Raw genomic sequence first — 15,886 nt, 5'->3', positions numbered from 1 at the left:
TAAAACTTTGTGTGTGCTCCTTGGTCTTCTGCTGTCTCCCTGCAGTATTTCAGTCATATGTTGACTTTGCCTGAAAAAACAGCAGCTGTCTTCCCTTCCCTTCCCAACACACAGTGGGACCTCCCAGGGCTGCAGGATACTTCTGCTAGCACCTCCATGGCTTGGTGGGATGCCTGGATGAGGGACATCACTTCTGGGAATAATCTTTTTTCCACTGCTTTCTGTCTTACAGATTGATGAACTTCCTGAAGGAGCTGTCAAGCCTCCAGCAAATAAATACCCCATCTTCTTTTTTGGGACTCACGAAACGTAAGTGAATGACCTGTTCCTTTGGAAATGCCTTTTTGCAGCACAGCTAACACCATTTCCTCTGATTTCATTGGAACAAATCCTGACTGAAGCCATTGGGAGCCTAGAGAAAGGTCCTGCCAGCCCAGCTCATTGGTATTAACAAATGGGAGTGAAAGCTGGGAGTAGTTGGGAATGCTGCTGCCTTATGGTCTGCCATGAGCTAAACATAACATCCTGTGTATCCTGTAGAGAAATGTGTGGGCATGAATTCATTAAAGGGTCTGAAAAAGCCATGAACTCAGAGGCAGGGGCAAACATTTTTTACTTGGATGTCCATGATAGCAGAGATCAGGCTCTTGTGTTTGGACATGTTTGAGCTCATGTCCTGTGTGAGAGCTCACTTGGTGGTTTGTGATATGAAAGGAAGCAGACCCCAGAGCCTCAGCAGAGCTTCAGAACATGTGCATTCCTGGGAGATCTGTGCTGGGATACTGTAGGATGGAGCTCACAGAAGTGATAGAAGAACTGAGCTGGCTGAGCTGATAGGGAAAGAAAGGAATCAGAGCACAAGAGGTAAGTTAGGTCTCATCATAATTGCTACAAGGTACAGAGTTTCAATATGATAATGTACATGTCTCTAGTTTAAACTATGTCTGAGATAGCTAAAAGAACAAGTCACATTCCATTTTGCAAAATATTTTCATTTTAAAACTTTTCTTTGCCTATTTGCAGGTATCATGTTCTCTAGAATTCCTTTAAAACTGGAAAAATTAAATTCTGATGATACTTTAAATTCAATGTTAGAGGCTTTAAGCTTTATTAAAAATTTATTGTTTATTTTTGAATTTTAATGTTATTCCAGAATATTATAAGCTCCATATCTCACCCATCACATTTTATTTAAAAAAAAAAAAAGGCAGTTTCTCCTTTATAAAGTTCATAATAGCCTCTCTTTAGTTAAAATAGTTCTTCACTGTTTTCTAGTTTCATTGCTAGAATGAAACAACCTGATGTTTTGATATATTGTGGTCTACTAGTACTGTCACAAAATAATCTGAAAAGAATAAAGTTTAAATAAACTGACAATGCTTTCAAATCAGAAACCAAAATGTAATTATTTTTTGAATGGAAACATCATTTTTGAGAAACATTTAAGAAAAAAAACTGACCACTTTTATTCCAAAATGAGTGAATCTCAAACTGATAATCTTTTTTGATTTGGATTTTGTGAGCTCATTATCTTACTGTAGCATCTGAAACAGAAAAAGAGTTTGTAGTTCCTACCTTATAAATGTAAAAGCCTGTTAAAAATGAACTGTAGATTGCAGGTCCTTTGTTTTATAGCAGAGCAGTAGAAACTTATACTCTCCCAGTGACAATGAATGCATTTCAAGCAAAGATGTAGACAGCTTTTCAGTGTTTACATAAAAGGCTGTAGAAACATTTCCATACATTACTCTTGAGCTAAGTTCAGGTAGCTCATACTAAGTTTCATACAGTTTTCCTTTGTTATTTGAGTTAGAACTGTCTGTTTTTTGACAACAAGGAGATATCTCCTGGTATTAGCAAAGGCATAGATAACATAATTTATTCAGTGTAGCATTTAATATTAACATGACATCTGTTAGTCTGGAAATCACTGTTTGTTTTTCAGGTAGCATTCTTGGCTTTGTAATTATATAATTAAGATATTTCTCAATATCCAACTGAGTGTGGATCCCATGCTGTCTCAGGTGGAGTTAGAAGGAAGCTCTTTCCTCAGGGATTTGTCATCTGATGACTTTTTAGCAACCATTTGGCTCTGCACTGGCAAACTGCTTGGCCAGTGGGATGATTTAAGTGAATGGAGCTTTGCACGTTCATAAATGCTGGGCATAAATCAGGCATTAATCTGAAATAATGATTGCAGAAAGGAAGAAATATTATCCTGTGATTAAGATATTAGACTGAGACTGAAGAGAGCTGGTTTTTCCTCTGTACGCTGCTGTCAGTTTGAGTTTGACCTTGGGCAAATCTTTGTGCCTCAGAGTCCCATCTGCAGAAAAGGGCAAACTCCCAATGTCGAGGTGAGGTTACAACAATAAAAGTGTTTAATCCACATTCCCACAGTAATGGAGACCAGAGAGTTAACATGAATTGCAAAGATCATCAGGAAAGTAGGACAGTGCTTATGGTGAAGGACACTGGGACTTGCTCAGCTCTGGTCATTGATGACACAGAATCTTTACATGTGGGAATGAAGGGGTCTTTTTACCTTCATTGTTTTAATTTGACTTGTGATTACAATCTCAATGTCACCATGCAGAATACAGTAGATATATAGATATATAGATGTATAGATATATAGATATATAGATATATAGATATATAGATATAGCAAAAAAAGAAAGTTATGCTTTCTTCATTTTAAGAGTTAAGAAGAAGTTAGAGTTTTGCTGTAATGTGTGTAGAAAAAGCAGGACAAATCATCATTCTTCTTTTTTTTAATAATTATTTTTCCCTGCATTGTGGTGCTTGTGCCTGAAATTAGTTGGCCCAGTGTGCAGCTGACTTAGGCAGCAGCAGAGCACAAAATCCCTCCTTTGCTGTGCTGTCTAAAAAACTATTTGGCCACAAGCACCCTGTGTGTCTCATTGTTTCCTTGTATTACTCATCTGCCTATATTCATCCATTGTTTTGTGTTCTTATATGAAATTATTAGATTTTTGGGAAAGAGCATTTTTATTGTGTTTGTGCAGAATTTAGTATGTGGGAGGCTAATTCCAAGAAAGCAGCTCCCAGGCTTACTGGCAGTATAGATGATAATAAATGCCACTGCTTTTTCTATCCCATAGTAAAAGGGACAAATTTTGGCTCATGGCACTCCTACATGCTTAACTTTTCATGTGGCATTTTTGAGGCCTTTCTGGATTTGTAACTCTAGGATTGGAAGTTTGGTCCCTTGCTATCGCAAGCAATGACATCATAAACTGTTTTATAAACTTTCATCAACTCTTCAAGTGCCAGTTCCCAGCAGTAGTTAATAAAACAGAGATGTTTCAGTTGTTTCTAGAGATACCCAGCATGATTTTACTACATCAAACATCAGGATGGTGAGCCAATCCATTAAATCAGACTCACAGCAGTAACTCAAAGCCAGCGTGACCAAAAAAAAAAAAAAAACCTAGAAAAGAAATGCTTGAATGAGCAGAAGAATAGGGAAAGCATTTGCACTGTTAATGTCATCATTTTTTTGTAGAGGAGAGTGGTAAGTCCTTTTTTGACTGTTCCCTCTGTTAAATGCAGTGCGTTCCTGGGGCCCAAAGACCTTTTCCCATATAAAGAATACAAAGATAAGTTTGGGAAATCGAACAAGCGAAAAGGATTTAATGAAGGCCTGTGGGAAATAGAAAACAACCCTGGAGTAAAGTTTACTGGATACCAGGTAAATGACTTCCACACCTATTGCTCCTATCTTTCTTGTTTTCTTCTTTTACTGCTTGTCAAAGTGAGCATTTTAAGAGTGACATGTAAGGTTCTGGTTTTGATGGAGCAAGGAAGTTTCACAGTTCTGGTAATTGTGTAATGTAAAGACAACTGTGGTCTCACACTCTGTGACAAATGGAACTTTAATCATACTGCAGAGCCTTTTGCTTTCTGTGACATTCTGGGGTGGTGAAGTGGAAAATTCTGCAACACACTTAGTTAAATTAAAAATGGATGGTTTTATTTACTCCTGTACAAACATGAGTAATTTCTGACCTCTTCTTTCTGTTGTTTATTTTTATATCAGGCTCCATGTATTTTACACAGACCTTAAGGTCACTGCACTTTTGATTTCCACATTTGGCAGTGCCAAAGCTAAGAGGAGTGAGGAGGTGGAGGGTTAAGCTGCTGTAGGAGACAGTTGCTGCTGTACAACAGCTCTCCCTGTTGGGTGTCCAGAGCAGAAAGTCAGTGAAGCTGCAGGGGGAGAAGAGTAGTTGGTGGGCTGTATAAAACAAAGGACTTTTCTCATTAAAAAAATGTGGTCCTTTGAAGGCAGGAATCACCTCCAAAAGCAGGCAAACACCTATTACATTATTATCACAAAACACTACAAGCCAGAGATACAGACCACCTGCAGAAAAGCTGCCGCCTCTCTCAGTTCCTGTTTCATATTTTCAGCCCTACACATGTTTTGCATACACTTGGGGATTTAAAAAAAATCCAGTGAATAGTCTGTGGGAGATGGGCTGTCAAAGAATGCTCAGCCTGCTGGCCAGGGCTTGGTCTTCCAAAACACAGAGATCTTGCCCTTTGAGGGGAGTGTAACAGCCATCTTCTCTCACCAAAAAAATCTTTGCTATTGCAGCCAAAGTCTGAAAGTTTCAGTAGTTTTTTCCCAGAGCAGAACATGCCAGGTCTCTGCACTGAGCAGCCCTTAGTTCTCCTCCAGCAAACATGTTTTTGTTACTGGATCTTCTGATCCCAGAATCTGCATCTGGTAACTGAGTTCAAGTGGTGACTGAGAAAATTGCCTTTGCAGCCCTTTTTCCTGATAATTGCAAAAATAACCTGAGTTCTTCCTGACTATAGCAATTAAAGTGTAAGCTGTCCATTTCCACTGTTTCTATCTTCAATGCAAAAATCAAGTAATAGGAATTAATGATATTTTTATTGTTGATGTTGTTATTGTTGTTGTTATTTTAAAGGCAATTCAGCAACAGAGCTCATCAGAAACTGAAGGAGAAGGAGGAAATACAGCAGATGCCAGCAGTGAGGAGGAAGGTGATCGGGTAGAAGAGGATGGAAAAGGAAAAAGAAAGAATGAAAAAGCCGGCTCAAAACGGAAAAAATCCTACACTTCAAAGGTTATCTTCTGACTTTTCCTGTTGTTTTCCATGGGCATTTATAATTGGAATACTGTTCACCTCATGGAAGTTTGTTCTTCCTCCTTTAGCATTTTGATTCTGATACATTCTGATGACAGTGGTGTTCAAACAGGCAAGTTTGGGGGAGTGCTCTTACTTTGTAGGCAGCCTTGGTGAGACGCCACTTGAAATACTCTGCCCTGTTCCAGTGCCCACACACTGAGAAGAAGGGGAAACTATGGGAAAGAGATCAGAAGGGCTGGGAAGAAAACCCATGCAAAGATGGATTGATAGGTTTGATCATCTCAAATAGGTCTCTCCCCAAGAAGAAGAAAAAAATCCTTAGGAGTGGGCCTCCTGAGAGTCATGAGCTCAGGTTTGGTTCCTGTCCAGGAGAACTGAAGCTTCCCCCTCCCATCTCCCAGAAGGATCTGGTAGGGCCAGATGTGCTCAACTGCTCCTCTTGGAGCTGAGTGTGAAATACTTCAGTCCAGGATACAGAATGGGAAGGTGGAAGAGCAAGTTCATTAAGCTGGGAGTAGGATGCTCAGTTTGTGGATGTAAGACCTGCACTGTAGTACCTACCAGCCCTGTTGATATCTCATGTAACAGTGTAGATCAGGAAGCTAAGAGTGATGTGTCTGTCTCACAGTGGCTGGTGGAGAAAATCCCCTGAGAAGTGGCACCTTTGTGTTCAGATAGACTTCTCACTTGTCACCTGGGGTGAAGGGGAGCAACATTAAAGTCACTTCCTCTGGTTCTGTGTGTGCCTCCAGGGCTGCACTTCCCCTGAAAAATTGTGTAAAGTGTGTCAGAGTCAATTTATTCACATTCATGTTATTCTTCTCTGAAAGTGAAAACTAATGGAAATGAGAAGAAGCAATCAAACAATCTGATCCAGGCACAGTTTGGGGGAGAGTGTGAATTTTGTGGTTGATCCACCAAACAAAATGTATTTTCACCCATTCTGTGTGTTTTACATCAGAAATTCAGGTCTGGTCTACCATCTTCTTTCCAGAAGACTCTGGACAAACAGAGGATTAGGAAAATGGTGGCTTAATGCCACAATTTATCCTTTTGTATTGTAGAATTGCATAACATAAAGGGATGTAAAGGAAAAGATGTATTGGTTCCACATGACTCTAATGTTAATATATTAAAGCTGACAGCACTAAAAAAAAGTATGGAAAGCAGCTCTGCTAATGTTATTCTCATTTTACATCTCTGTATTTAATCAAAACTTTTGCCAAGCTGGCACCATCTGTTTCATTAACTAACAAAACCTACAGGTGACCCAGCACTAATACCCAGCTCCTATTACTGTGCCTGTCTTTCAGTCAATTGAGCTGCCAGCCTGTGCTGAACACAGAATTTCAGCGAAATTTCCTGCATTGGTGGCAGTAACTCCAGCTACTTCACCTGAAAAATGCTTTTCACCCCATGAATCCTCCCCAGTATTCACCTTGACCAGGGAAATGCATGATCAGACAGCATTCCACGTACATTTCAGAAGTGTCTTTCTATGGCTGAAGCTCAGGTTTTAATTTTCACTTTGTTGTTGATCATTTTAGAAATCCTCCAAGCAGTCACGGAAATCTCCTGGAGATGAAGATGATAAGGACTGCAAAGAGGAAGAAAATAAGAGCAGCTCTGATGCTGGGGACGCAGGCAATGACACAAGAAACACTTCTTCAGATTTGCAGAAAACCAGTGAAGGGGTAATCTTCTGTTCCTGTCATTCACTTCCCATGCAGTTTGCTCCTGGGGGGCTTTGGAGCCAGGGGTGACCTGTGTGCACCTTGTGCCACCTTCTTGGGTACATTTCTGTGCTCAGAATGTGTCTAGAACAGAAACATGGACTTGGTGCCTGCAGTGTACAAATTTTGCTCTAGAGAAATGACTGAAAAAGAGCATTATTTTTGTTCTGACACTTGCATAGATGTCAGCTGAGAGGAGCTACTGAAAACCATGAGCTGGAATGATGCAAAATTGATGTGAGAGCAGAATCAGACTGTTTGCATGATGCATGTTGGCTCACTAACAAAGGGAGCCTGCTTACCCTGTCACACTTGTTTAATTTGTGGGTCCAGTGTCTTCTTCGGGGTTCTTGAGGGTTCATGTGCTCATGACAGACTCTGCATACTCCAGGTTCCAGGGCAGATGATGCCCTGGGCTAGGACCTTCCAAGGATGGGATATGCACTCTGCTCCAGAGCAGCTTCATACAATCCCCTTGTGTGTTTTGTCAGTTGTGTGTTCATATCAATATTACTTTGTTGTGACCACAACAACAAGAGGGGAAGGCTGAACAGGGGGATTAGCATGGCAGCTGGTTACTCAGCCACCTTTAGCAGCCCCTGCTATTTCTGAGCCTTTGGAGCAGCACAAGCCTCTCTGCTGCAGCACTTGGAGCTCCAGCTCAGAAGCAGCCCTTGAGCAGTGCCCATGCCAGGGCTCTGCCACGTGGGCAGCAGCCGGGCTGGGCTGTCACAGGAGCTGAGTGACACAAATCCCCAGGTGTGAGAGGAGGCCAGCCAGCACAGCTCTCAGCTGACACTGCTGAGGTGCCTTAGCACCCAGCTGCGTGCTCAGCCAAGCCCTTTCTCACAAAACACAACCTCTGGGCAGCTGCTGCTGGCTCCCACTCGAGACTTCTCCCAGATCTCCCTTTCCCTGTCCCTCTGCAGTGCAGTGCAGTTGTTTTGTGACTCTGCTTTATAAAGACTTTGATAGGTGGCTCATGGGGTCACGAGGAGAATTCACACTCCCACTGACTCTGAACAAGCTGCTGGCTTCAGCCAGGGACCGATGCAAGGAGACACTGCCCAGCTGTGCCCTCCCAGCCTCTCACCCACAGAGTATCAGAGGCTGATAAGGGTGGCCCACATTCTGCCTAGTGAATCTTGTGACACTTCCCTGTCTTCAGATAGGTATTTGGGTGGGAAAACTGTTTGTAAGATGCATCTGAGGTACCAAGAGGTTCAGCAGGCCCTGCTGTGTTCCCCATGTTTGTAGCAGTCACAGAGGATATGTCTGTGGACTTCAGGCACATTTTCCACATAAGCACAAAATGCTCACTGATCTAGGTCAGTCACAGACTAAGTGGCTAAAACATCACACAGGATGTTGGCTTTGTGGCTGTTGACATTCATATGGCTCTTTCTTCTGGGTGTGACATGCTTGGGAGGTGGGGTCCAGCATGCTACAACATTGTGGTGCTTCTCAGCATTTTCAGGATTACAGATATTTTAGCCTCTGTGCTGAAATACTGTCAATAGTCTTATCCTTCCTGCCAGCACCAACTTGAAGCAATATCTGGAGAATATTGTCATACCCATGTGGGGAGGTGGCTCTGCTCTGACTTCTGCAGCCCCACCATGCAGCCTTGAACTCATCATGCTTGAGCTGCCAGTCTGTTGCTAGGTCTTGGATGCTTTTAACGTTATGGAAAATGTGGAATTTTAGTAATACAGATTAAAGAGACAATGGGGATGTGGTTTTAAGGGCAGCTTGAGATAAAAGCACTGATAAGTTTGGAAAAGTTCACATCCTGATCCATATATTTCACCTTGTCCATTTCTGCTGCAAAATCATCATTTCTCGCATGAATCTCTTCAGCGTTTCATTGAGGTTTTGTCAGTAGTGCAATTCTCTTGGAGGACCAGGAGGGGACACTCCATCTCCTGCTGCTCCTCAGAGCCAGACCAAGTATCCTTTTAGAAGGTCTGCCTTTAGAAGACACAGGGCACTTGGGGGGAGAGTAGCTGGTTCTTTTTGAGTTGGTGTTAAACAGCCAGCCCTGCAATGTCCGGACTGGCGAGCTGGGGCATGGGGCCAGCTTTCTGCTGGACACCCAGACTAAAGCTCTGCTGCAGGGCACTGAGCTCCAGCCCACACTCTTCTCTGTTGTAGAAAGGAAGGTTGAAAATGAGCAACATGCACCTGGAGAGTTGGGATGTGATCCTTCTGTTCGCACACACAAATTCAGACAAATGTCTGAAAAACAAACCTGCTAAAGACACCACCATAGATGAGATGATGGTCTCCTTAGAGTCACTGAGCCCATGAGCAGAGCCTGGCCAGGCAGTGTGCAGAGGATGGGGTCCCTCCCTGCATTGTGCAGAGCCCAGTGCTCAATTTGGCCGTCCCCAATTTGGCCACTCCAGGGCGTTGGTGTGGCCATGAGATGGCGCCAGGAGCCTCCAGAGCGGCCGCGGGCGGGAACCGCTGCTCGCTCAAAATAAGGTGCAGGAAGATAAAAGATACCCTGAGTCAGACACCCAACACACGGGATCAGGGCCCTGACCTCAAGGACAGGTGTGATTCAGTGCCCTGGTTTGCCACTGTGCCCGGCTGCTCGAGAGCTGCCTGCTCATGGAGGCTGGGCCACCATGGAGGCACATGTGGCTTGGCCACCCCAGCCAAGGTCAAGGTGCTGCCCTGGGCTGAGAGTGCCTTGGGCCACCATGGAGGCACATGTGGCTTGGCCACCCCAGCCAAGGTCAAGGTGCTGCCCTGGGCTGAGAGTGCCTTGGGCCACCATGGAGGCACATGTGGCTTGGCCACCCCAGCCAAGGTCAAGGTGCTGCCCTGGGCTGAGAGTGCCTTGGGCCCTCCTGCTCTGCACCTCCCAGGCCTCCCACTCAGGCTGTGCAAGAGTTGCCTCAAGGAGACAAGCTTTTCTCCTATTAAAACCACTAATAATGAGGTAGTAATTGCCTTTTATAATGCCTGGACTGCAGGCTGAAGACCCATCTCTCCTCCTCAGATCAGATGGAATCTTGCCTTTTAATCACACTCTTACCCTCAGCATTACAGGGATCTTCTTGAAGGGCTAACAGCTGAAGTCAGATGATTGCAGGAGCACCTTCACCTATATTTTTTAATGAAAATTCTAACCTCCAGGTGGTAGAGGTAAGCTTGAAAATGTGAAGTGATGGCTTCCTGAAGACTCAAACCCAGAGCAAATAAAAGTACTTTCAGAGCTATTATATTTTTTCAGCCAATATAATACTGTTCAAGGGCTCAACTTGTGATTTTCTTTTTATCCCTTGGGTAGACAAAGGTGCTTTCTCTTTTTGATCTCCATCCCTTAGTTTCTGAGCTATTCTTGAGTACTACAGGCTACTCTCAAGAAAGAGATGTTTCCTCAGTCCCAGCCATAGTTGGTAATTGTGTCCCATCACTACATGTTTTTCAAGCTCTTTCCCTAACTGCTGTTCTTTGTCTGATTCCTTCCCCAGAAAGATGCAGAGCCTGAAGCTCAGGGGTTAATCATCCCATATTAATTAACTAATAGTGTATTAGCTAAGACAGCCCATCCCAGAGTTTGCTCAGATCTTGAGTCACAGAATCTTCCCAGAACTATTCCCTGCTGTTAAATACTAAATTGTTTTGGCTTTCTCAGAATACCACGTAAAGAGAACTTTCTGGTGGAAAGGTATTCATGGCTCTGTATTGTTTACTTTCATGGTATTAAATTAGTTCACAAATCAGTGAATTCATGGCAGCAGATTTACATTCCTCATTTAAATCTCTGGTGACTTGTGTCTTTAGTTCTTAGCTGGCATAACTCTGAATCTTTGTAACTGAACACCTAAACTGCTTTTTACTTTCTGGATGGCCACGTACTCATGTTTGAAAGCTTGCTGTGGTTCTGGCCTTATTAGAGAGTGTTTGAAGGCCAGACCAGCACACAGGGAATGTGGCAAGTTTTCATTTTGGTATTCACTGTCTCATTTTGGTATACTGAGAGTCTGGGCAGTGTATTGGTAAAGGAGGCATTTGCATGGTGTTCAGGTGCAGGAGGTGAATGATTTTACTCTCTTCAGAGAAGAATAAATTTGCTGGAAATGAGATACATTTTCTTGCTCCTGGTACAGCCTGAATATTAAAATGGAGTAAAGGACTGTGATCCTTTTTCTCACACTGACAATTAGCTACCAACTGAGTCAGTGGATCTATTTGTGGAGGCAACTGCCAGCGTGAATAAGGGGATCAAAATCTGGTCCAAAATTATTGCCATCTGACACCATTGCATTTGGGAGAACATATTTAAGACACCCTGTGTCCAGGCTTTTTTGTTGTGGCATTCTTATGGGGTAGCAACAATCCCAGTTACTGCTACAAGGTACAAGTGTAATGGCCAAACTGGCCAGAGAGGCACAGGTTCACTGTGTCCTTCTGATGGGGTTTTGAGATGTTCCTCTGCTCTTCTTTACTTATCAGGAATAACACTGGTCAGGCTGCATAACAGGTTTGGGGGCTTATCAGCATTGAAAGCATAGCACTTAGGGCTTGGTACAATGTAAATGCATTTTGTGCAAAAAATGAAAACAGAGTATGTTTCTCTGTCTGATTTTCTTTTCCTGCAGTTTGAGGCACAGTAAAATCTACCCTTCAAACCAAAAGATAATATTTGTAAGAACGTGTCTAAGTATTGCACAGTAAAAATTTCTGTGTAAAAATCAAATAGTGGCATAGTATATGGTGTAAGGAGTTGTGTTGTCTGCTGCCTTCAGGATAGCAGCACTGCTGGCTAAGGACATGGGACATAACTCAGAGGAAACATAAATGTCTGAAAGCAAGTTGAGATTAAAGCAGCCAGTACAGATGAAATATTTGCAGCTCTGCGTACATTGAATCCTGTAACCACTTTGACCTCAAAGCAACACGGAATAACAACTATTGTACAAAGCAAGTAAACAATTATCCTTCTGCCCATGCAGCTTCCCAGTACAGGATGACTGAATTAGTTGCCAGACACTGTTAAGGAAGTAATCTTCAGTGCCAGAAAAAGAGACAGCAGTTTGTGGGTTTAGTTTTGTTCTCTGCTCTGTTTTCTGTGTGCTGCCATTGATAACAGAAACTTTGCACTGGAATCAGTCAGATCCTGTGCTCTCTCCTTTGTGTGCAGCACAGCACACATTGTACCACAGCTTACAGTGAGGCTGGGAGACTCGTTCAAACAAAGATGTTTGAGAGTTGTGTTTCTGGAGAGACGTGAAACCATGGAGACCAGGGGAGGTGCTCAGGCTGCTGCATCCCCGAGCTGCGGGCAGGGAGGGCTCAGCCTGGCCAGAGCCCAGCCCCTGCGGCTCTCCCTGCTGGGGACAGCGACCTGCTGCCCTGGGACACCTGGCACTGCTGCCAGGAGGGGAACATGCCACTGGAAACTGTGAAAAGCCTAGAGGATGACTTGCATTATCTGTCTCTTTGTTGTCCCTCCCGTGCCACAGCAGCTGTGTCTGTGACACAGTGTGGAGGGGAGCTGTTAATGTTCCCAGCACCCACGTAACAATGATCCTACCCAATCTTCTGGACCTAGCCCAGAAGGGAATTGTGGTTAATAACTGCAAAGGTTTCATGCTCCAAAAGGACATCTTTCTGTACTGGATCTGAGAGTTTCAGCACAGGAAGCAGCTGTGTTACCCCACCCTACCTGTCAGTGCTGGGCAGCTGCTGCCAGTGGGAACCTCAGCAGAAAGCAGGGTTTGATTGACTGATCATGTGTAATTGTTTAATTGGGTGTCTGAGTCTGAAGGGAAAGGAACAGCAGTGAACTCCCCCAAAGCATCTCTAAGTATGATCTCCCTGACTCTGAAACAGGAGAGAGGCCTCTGGAGTGTGGTGTGCTGCATGGGCAGCACATGGTTTCCCCTTTTGGGGGAGTCAGGGCTCTGGTAGTTCCTGTAAGCCTGAGCACTTGATAATAACCCCTGATTGTGTGTCCTTAGCCAGGATGTACCAGGACCTCCCACACAGACAGCACAGGTTTCCATTTTTACTCTTGACAAAGCACTTGTCATTGGAGAGAGCTGCACTGACCAAAGAGGGAAGGTGGTGTTGTAGTGTTGTAGAAGGGATGCCTTGCCCAGAGGTGGGTGGTCGTGGTGCACTGCATGTTGTCATGTTGCTGGCTAATGTAACCTGTCCCAGGGCCACCAGGTGAATTTCGCCATCTCTGTTCAGTTGGAGGAAACCAAGACTTGTATCTCTTGCTGTGATCATGTGAGGACAGTCTGATCCTGATCCCACTAATGTCAGGGAAAGCAAGAGCTGACCTTGACTCACCCGTGGGAGTTCCTCTTCTGTCATCACCTTACAGTGAACTGGAGCCAAGCTGTTTCCTTTTCAGAAGCAGCACTTGGATCCCTTAGTGATGAAAATGTTTATCTTTGCTCATGCTCGCTAAGCTTTCCTGTATCTGAACAAGAGGGTGTTCTTGTGGCTGGACATCCAGGAATGCAGCAGTGCCTGAGCTCCTGCATGAAGCCCATCAGTGATTTTGTGCAGTGGAAAAAAGCAAAAACTGGTTGTTCCTGAAGTGTGCTACAAGGTTTGTAATGGAGTGACTGAGGGAAAAACCCACCCACATATATTCAATGTTACTGAATACAGCCCTAAATGTTTACTTTTAAACTGTGCTCATTAATATTTGTAGTGATATGTTCAGTTGTTGTAACAAAGACGTTTTCTCTAGAAAAAAAATTAGTTTGAACAGACCAGGTGGTTACTTGTACCTGTGACTTAGAAGTGGAAATATAACATCAATTGTATCAAGTTTGATGCAGGATGTTATTTCTTACATTAAATGTGATTTCTTTCTCTTTCTCTTTCAGACTTAACCAACATAATGACTGCTGAATATTAAGGGAAAACACAAGAAGGTTACATGTTTGGTTGTCTAATATTCTTGGATTTGATATGAGTCACCACATCTGTTCCTTAGTACCATCAACAGCATCCCAGTTTGTATGCACATTATTCACATTCCTATCTGTTGTGTTTGCAGAAATGACATTTTTACCCTTTTTTCTAAGGGTTACTTTTTGATTTTCATATTATTGGTTGCATGAAGTTGCCCTTTTCCAGTGGCTGAGGTTTATGAAGATATCGCATACTTGAACATGTTTTAGATTCCTTTTCGAGACAGAAAAGGCATAACTCCAAATTATATCATTCTAAATCAACATTTTTTAAACACAACTAAATCTTAGAAATGAGTCCCCTCCATACAATGCTACAATAATCTTCCACATACAGACATAATTTTAAATTTTCCTAGATCCATTCTCTCTTGGGTTTTGATCAGTTTACAACATGAAAGAAAAATTCTTCTTCAGTTGAAATCACCACCAAGTTCAATAATGTAATAAAATACCTTTCCTTATTAGAAGTACCTAGCTAGTTATACTCTTAATACTTCTCCAAACCATGATGTAATGTACACTATCTGACTTAGTTCCTATATGTGGAGTTAGTGAAAGTCTTTTTGTGTTTCTTTAGATTAATACAAGGATTTTTCCAATGCCAACACAATTTGAAATCATTCATTTGGATGCTTTCCATTTTTAAGCTTACTGTGATATACAGCCCTATGGGAAACCAAAACAAAACATCAATTTTAAATAATGAAAGGCTTAAAAAAGGATGCTGTCATTCTGGCTTTTTTTTTTCCTTTTGGAAATAGAACTAGACTAGTAAGTAAGCATTCCAAATCCATTACTCTGTGTACATTATTGTTGCTATTGTGATAATAGAGATTTTTATTTATTTTTATGCCAGCTTTTATTGTGAAAACATATTTAGTCTGGTTTTATCAATCCTTGTTATGCTTGTCCTTGGAACATCTTTTGCGTATTCAAGGTTTGTAGTTGATGAGTTTACTGTAAAAAACTAAAAAAAAACCACAAGGAAAAAAAAACCAAAAAAACACCAAAACAAAACAAAAAGGAAACAAAAAAAATGTATTGTTTTTACAGAATAAATTTATTGGAATGTGTATTGGGAGTAAGGTTTGAGGTTGTAAGCAACTAAGTTAGCGTCATATTTGGCTTCATACGTGTAATAATGTGAGGTATTAATGTAAGTCAAGTATTAAAGCAAAACATTCTGTTAACATGAGTTGACCATAATAGATACAAGTGCAGGTGAGATCTTTATTTTTTCTGTACTTTGCCTTTTCTGGATAACAGGAGGTCATTAAATTCACCTTGAATGTATTCAAAGTTTCTTTCCAGACATCAGAAGTAACATCAGAGGCTCAAATACCTGTTTGTGAGCCAGCACATCCTGTGACAGCCCAGCTGGGTTTGTTTCCCTGGGAAGAGGCACTGGGATGGAGCTGTCCCAAAGCCTAAGGAGCTGCACCAGGGATGCTGGTGCCAGCAAGCATTCCCTGAGGTGTGCTGTGGTTGTTTTGGACCTGCCCCTTTGGCTGGAGGTGTAAAACCTGGGGCTCTCCTCTGACTGCTGCTGGGATCTGCATGGCAGTGTTCAGCAGGAAATGTTACAGCCTGCATTTCTCAGTGCTCTGAAGGTCCCTTCGTGCAGGGTGCAGCACACAGGCATGTCAGCTGCTTCCTTGTTACTGATTAGACTTAAAAATAAAATTCTTTCAATCCAAACACCAAGAAGTCAACAAACGCAAATAAAGTGTTTCCAGTTAAAACGTATCAGCTAGTTTCATCTGTGAGAAAGGCACTAGGTGTACTGCTTTTAATATAAATACACATAGAAGGCATAGAAATAGCTGTAATTGCAAATAGAAATGTAAGCTGCCCAAACCAAGGTCGTTGTGTTGGCTGCTGCTTGTTTCTGAGCCAGCAGCATTAGCAAAAGAAGCTGCAGAGACGCAGCCAAAACCCCTCCTCTCTGGAACACACGAGCTCAGAGGCTCAGAGCCCTCTGTGCCCAGCCCACAAGTGCTGCTGAGCACCTGCTCAGCTTCAAGCAGGTGAGCAGTCCTTGCAGAAGTGAATC

General features: G+C 42.7%; 1 protein-coding gene across 1 annotated transcript in view; it reads left to right on the top strand.

Annotated features, from left to right (window-relative positions):
* Positions 1 to 15,023, top strand: part of HDGFL3 (HDGF like 3) — a 37,133-nt gene extending 22,110 nt beyond the window's left edge. Inside the window, exons 2-6 of the mRNA XM_036389438.2 lie at positions 233 to 309; positions 3,577 to 3,715; positions 4,965 to 5,123; positions 6,695 to 6,841; positions 13,744 to 15,023. Coding sequence (XP_036245331.1) covers positions 233 to 309; positions 3,577 to 3,715; positions 4,965 to 5,123; positions 6,695 to 6,841; positions 13,744 to 13,749 — 528 coding nt within the window. The 3' untranslated portion in view covers positions 13,750 to 15,023. The remainder of the gene's footprint in view (positions 1 to 232; positions 310 to 3,576; positions 3,716 to 4,964; positions 5,124 to 6,694; positions 6,842 to 13,743) is intronic.
* The last annotated feature ends 863 nt before the right edge of the window (positions 15,024 to 15,886 follow it).

The sequence above is a fragment of the Molothrus ater genome, chromosome 13 (assembly GCF_012460135.2).
Source record: "Molothrus ater isolate BHLD 08-10-18 breed brown headed cowbird chromosome 13, BPBGC_Mater_1.1, whole genome shotgun sequence".
Taxonomy (NCBI): Eukaryota; Metazoa; Chordata; class Aves; order Passeriformes; family Icteridae; genus Molothrus; species Molothrus ater.
This window is presented reverse-complemented; position numbering and strand designations above follow the sequence as displayed.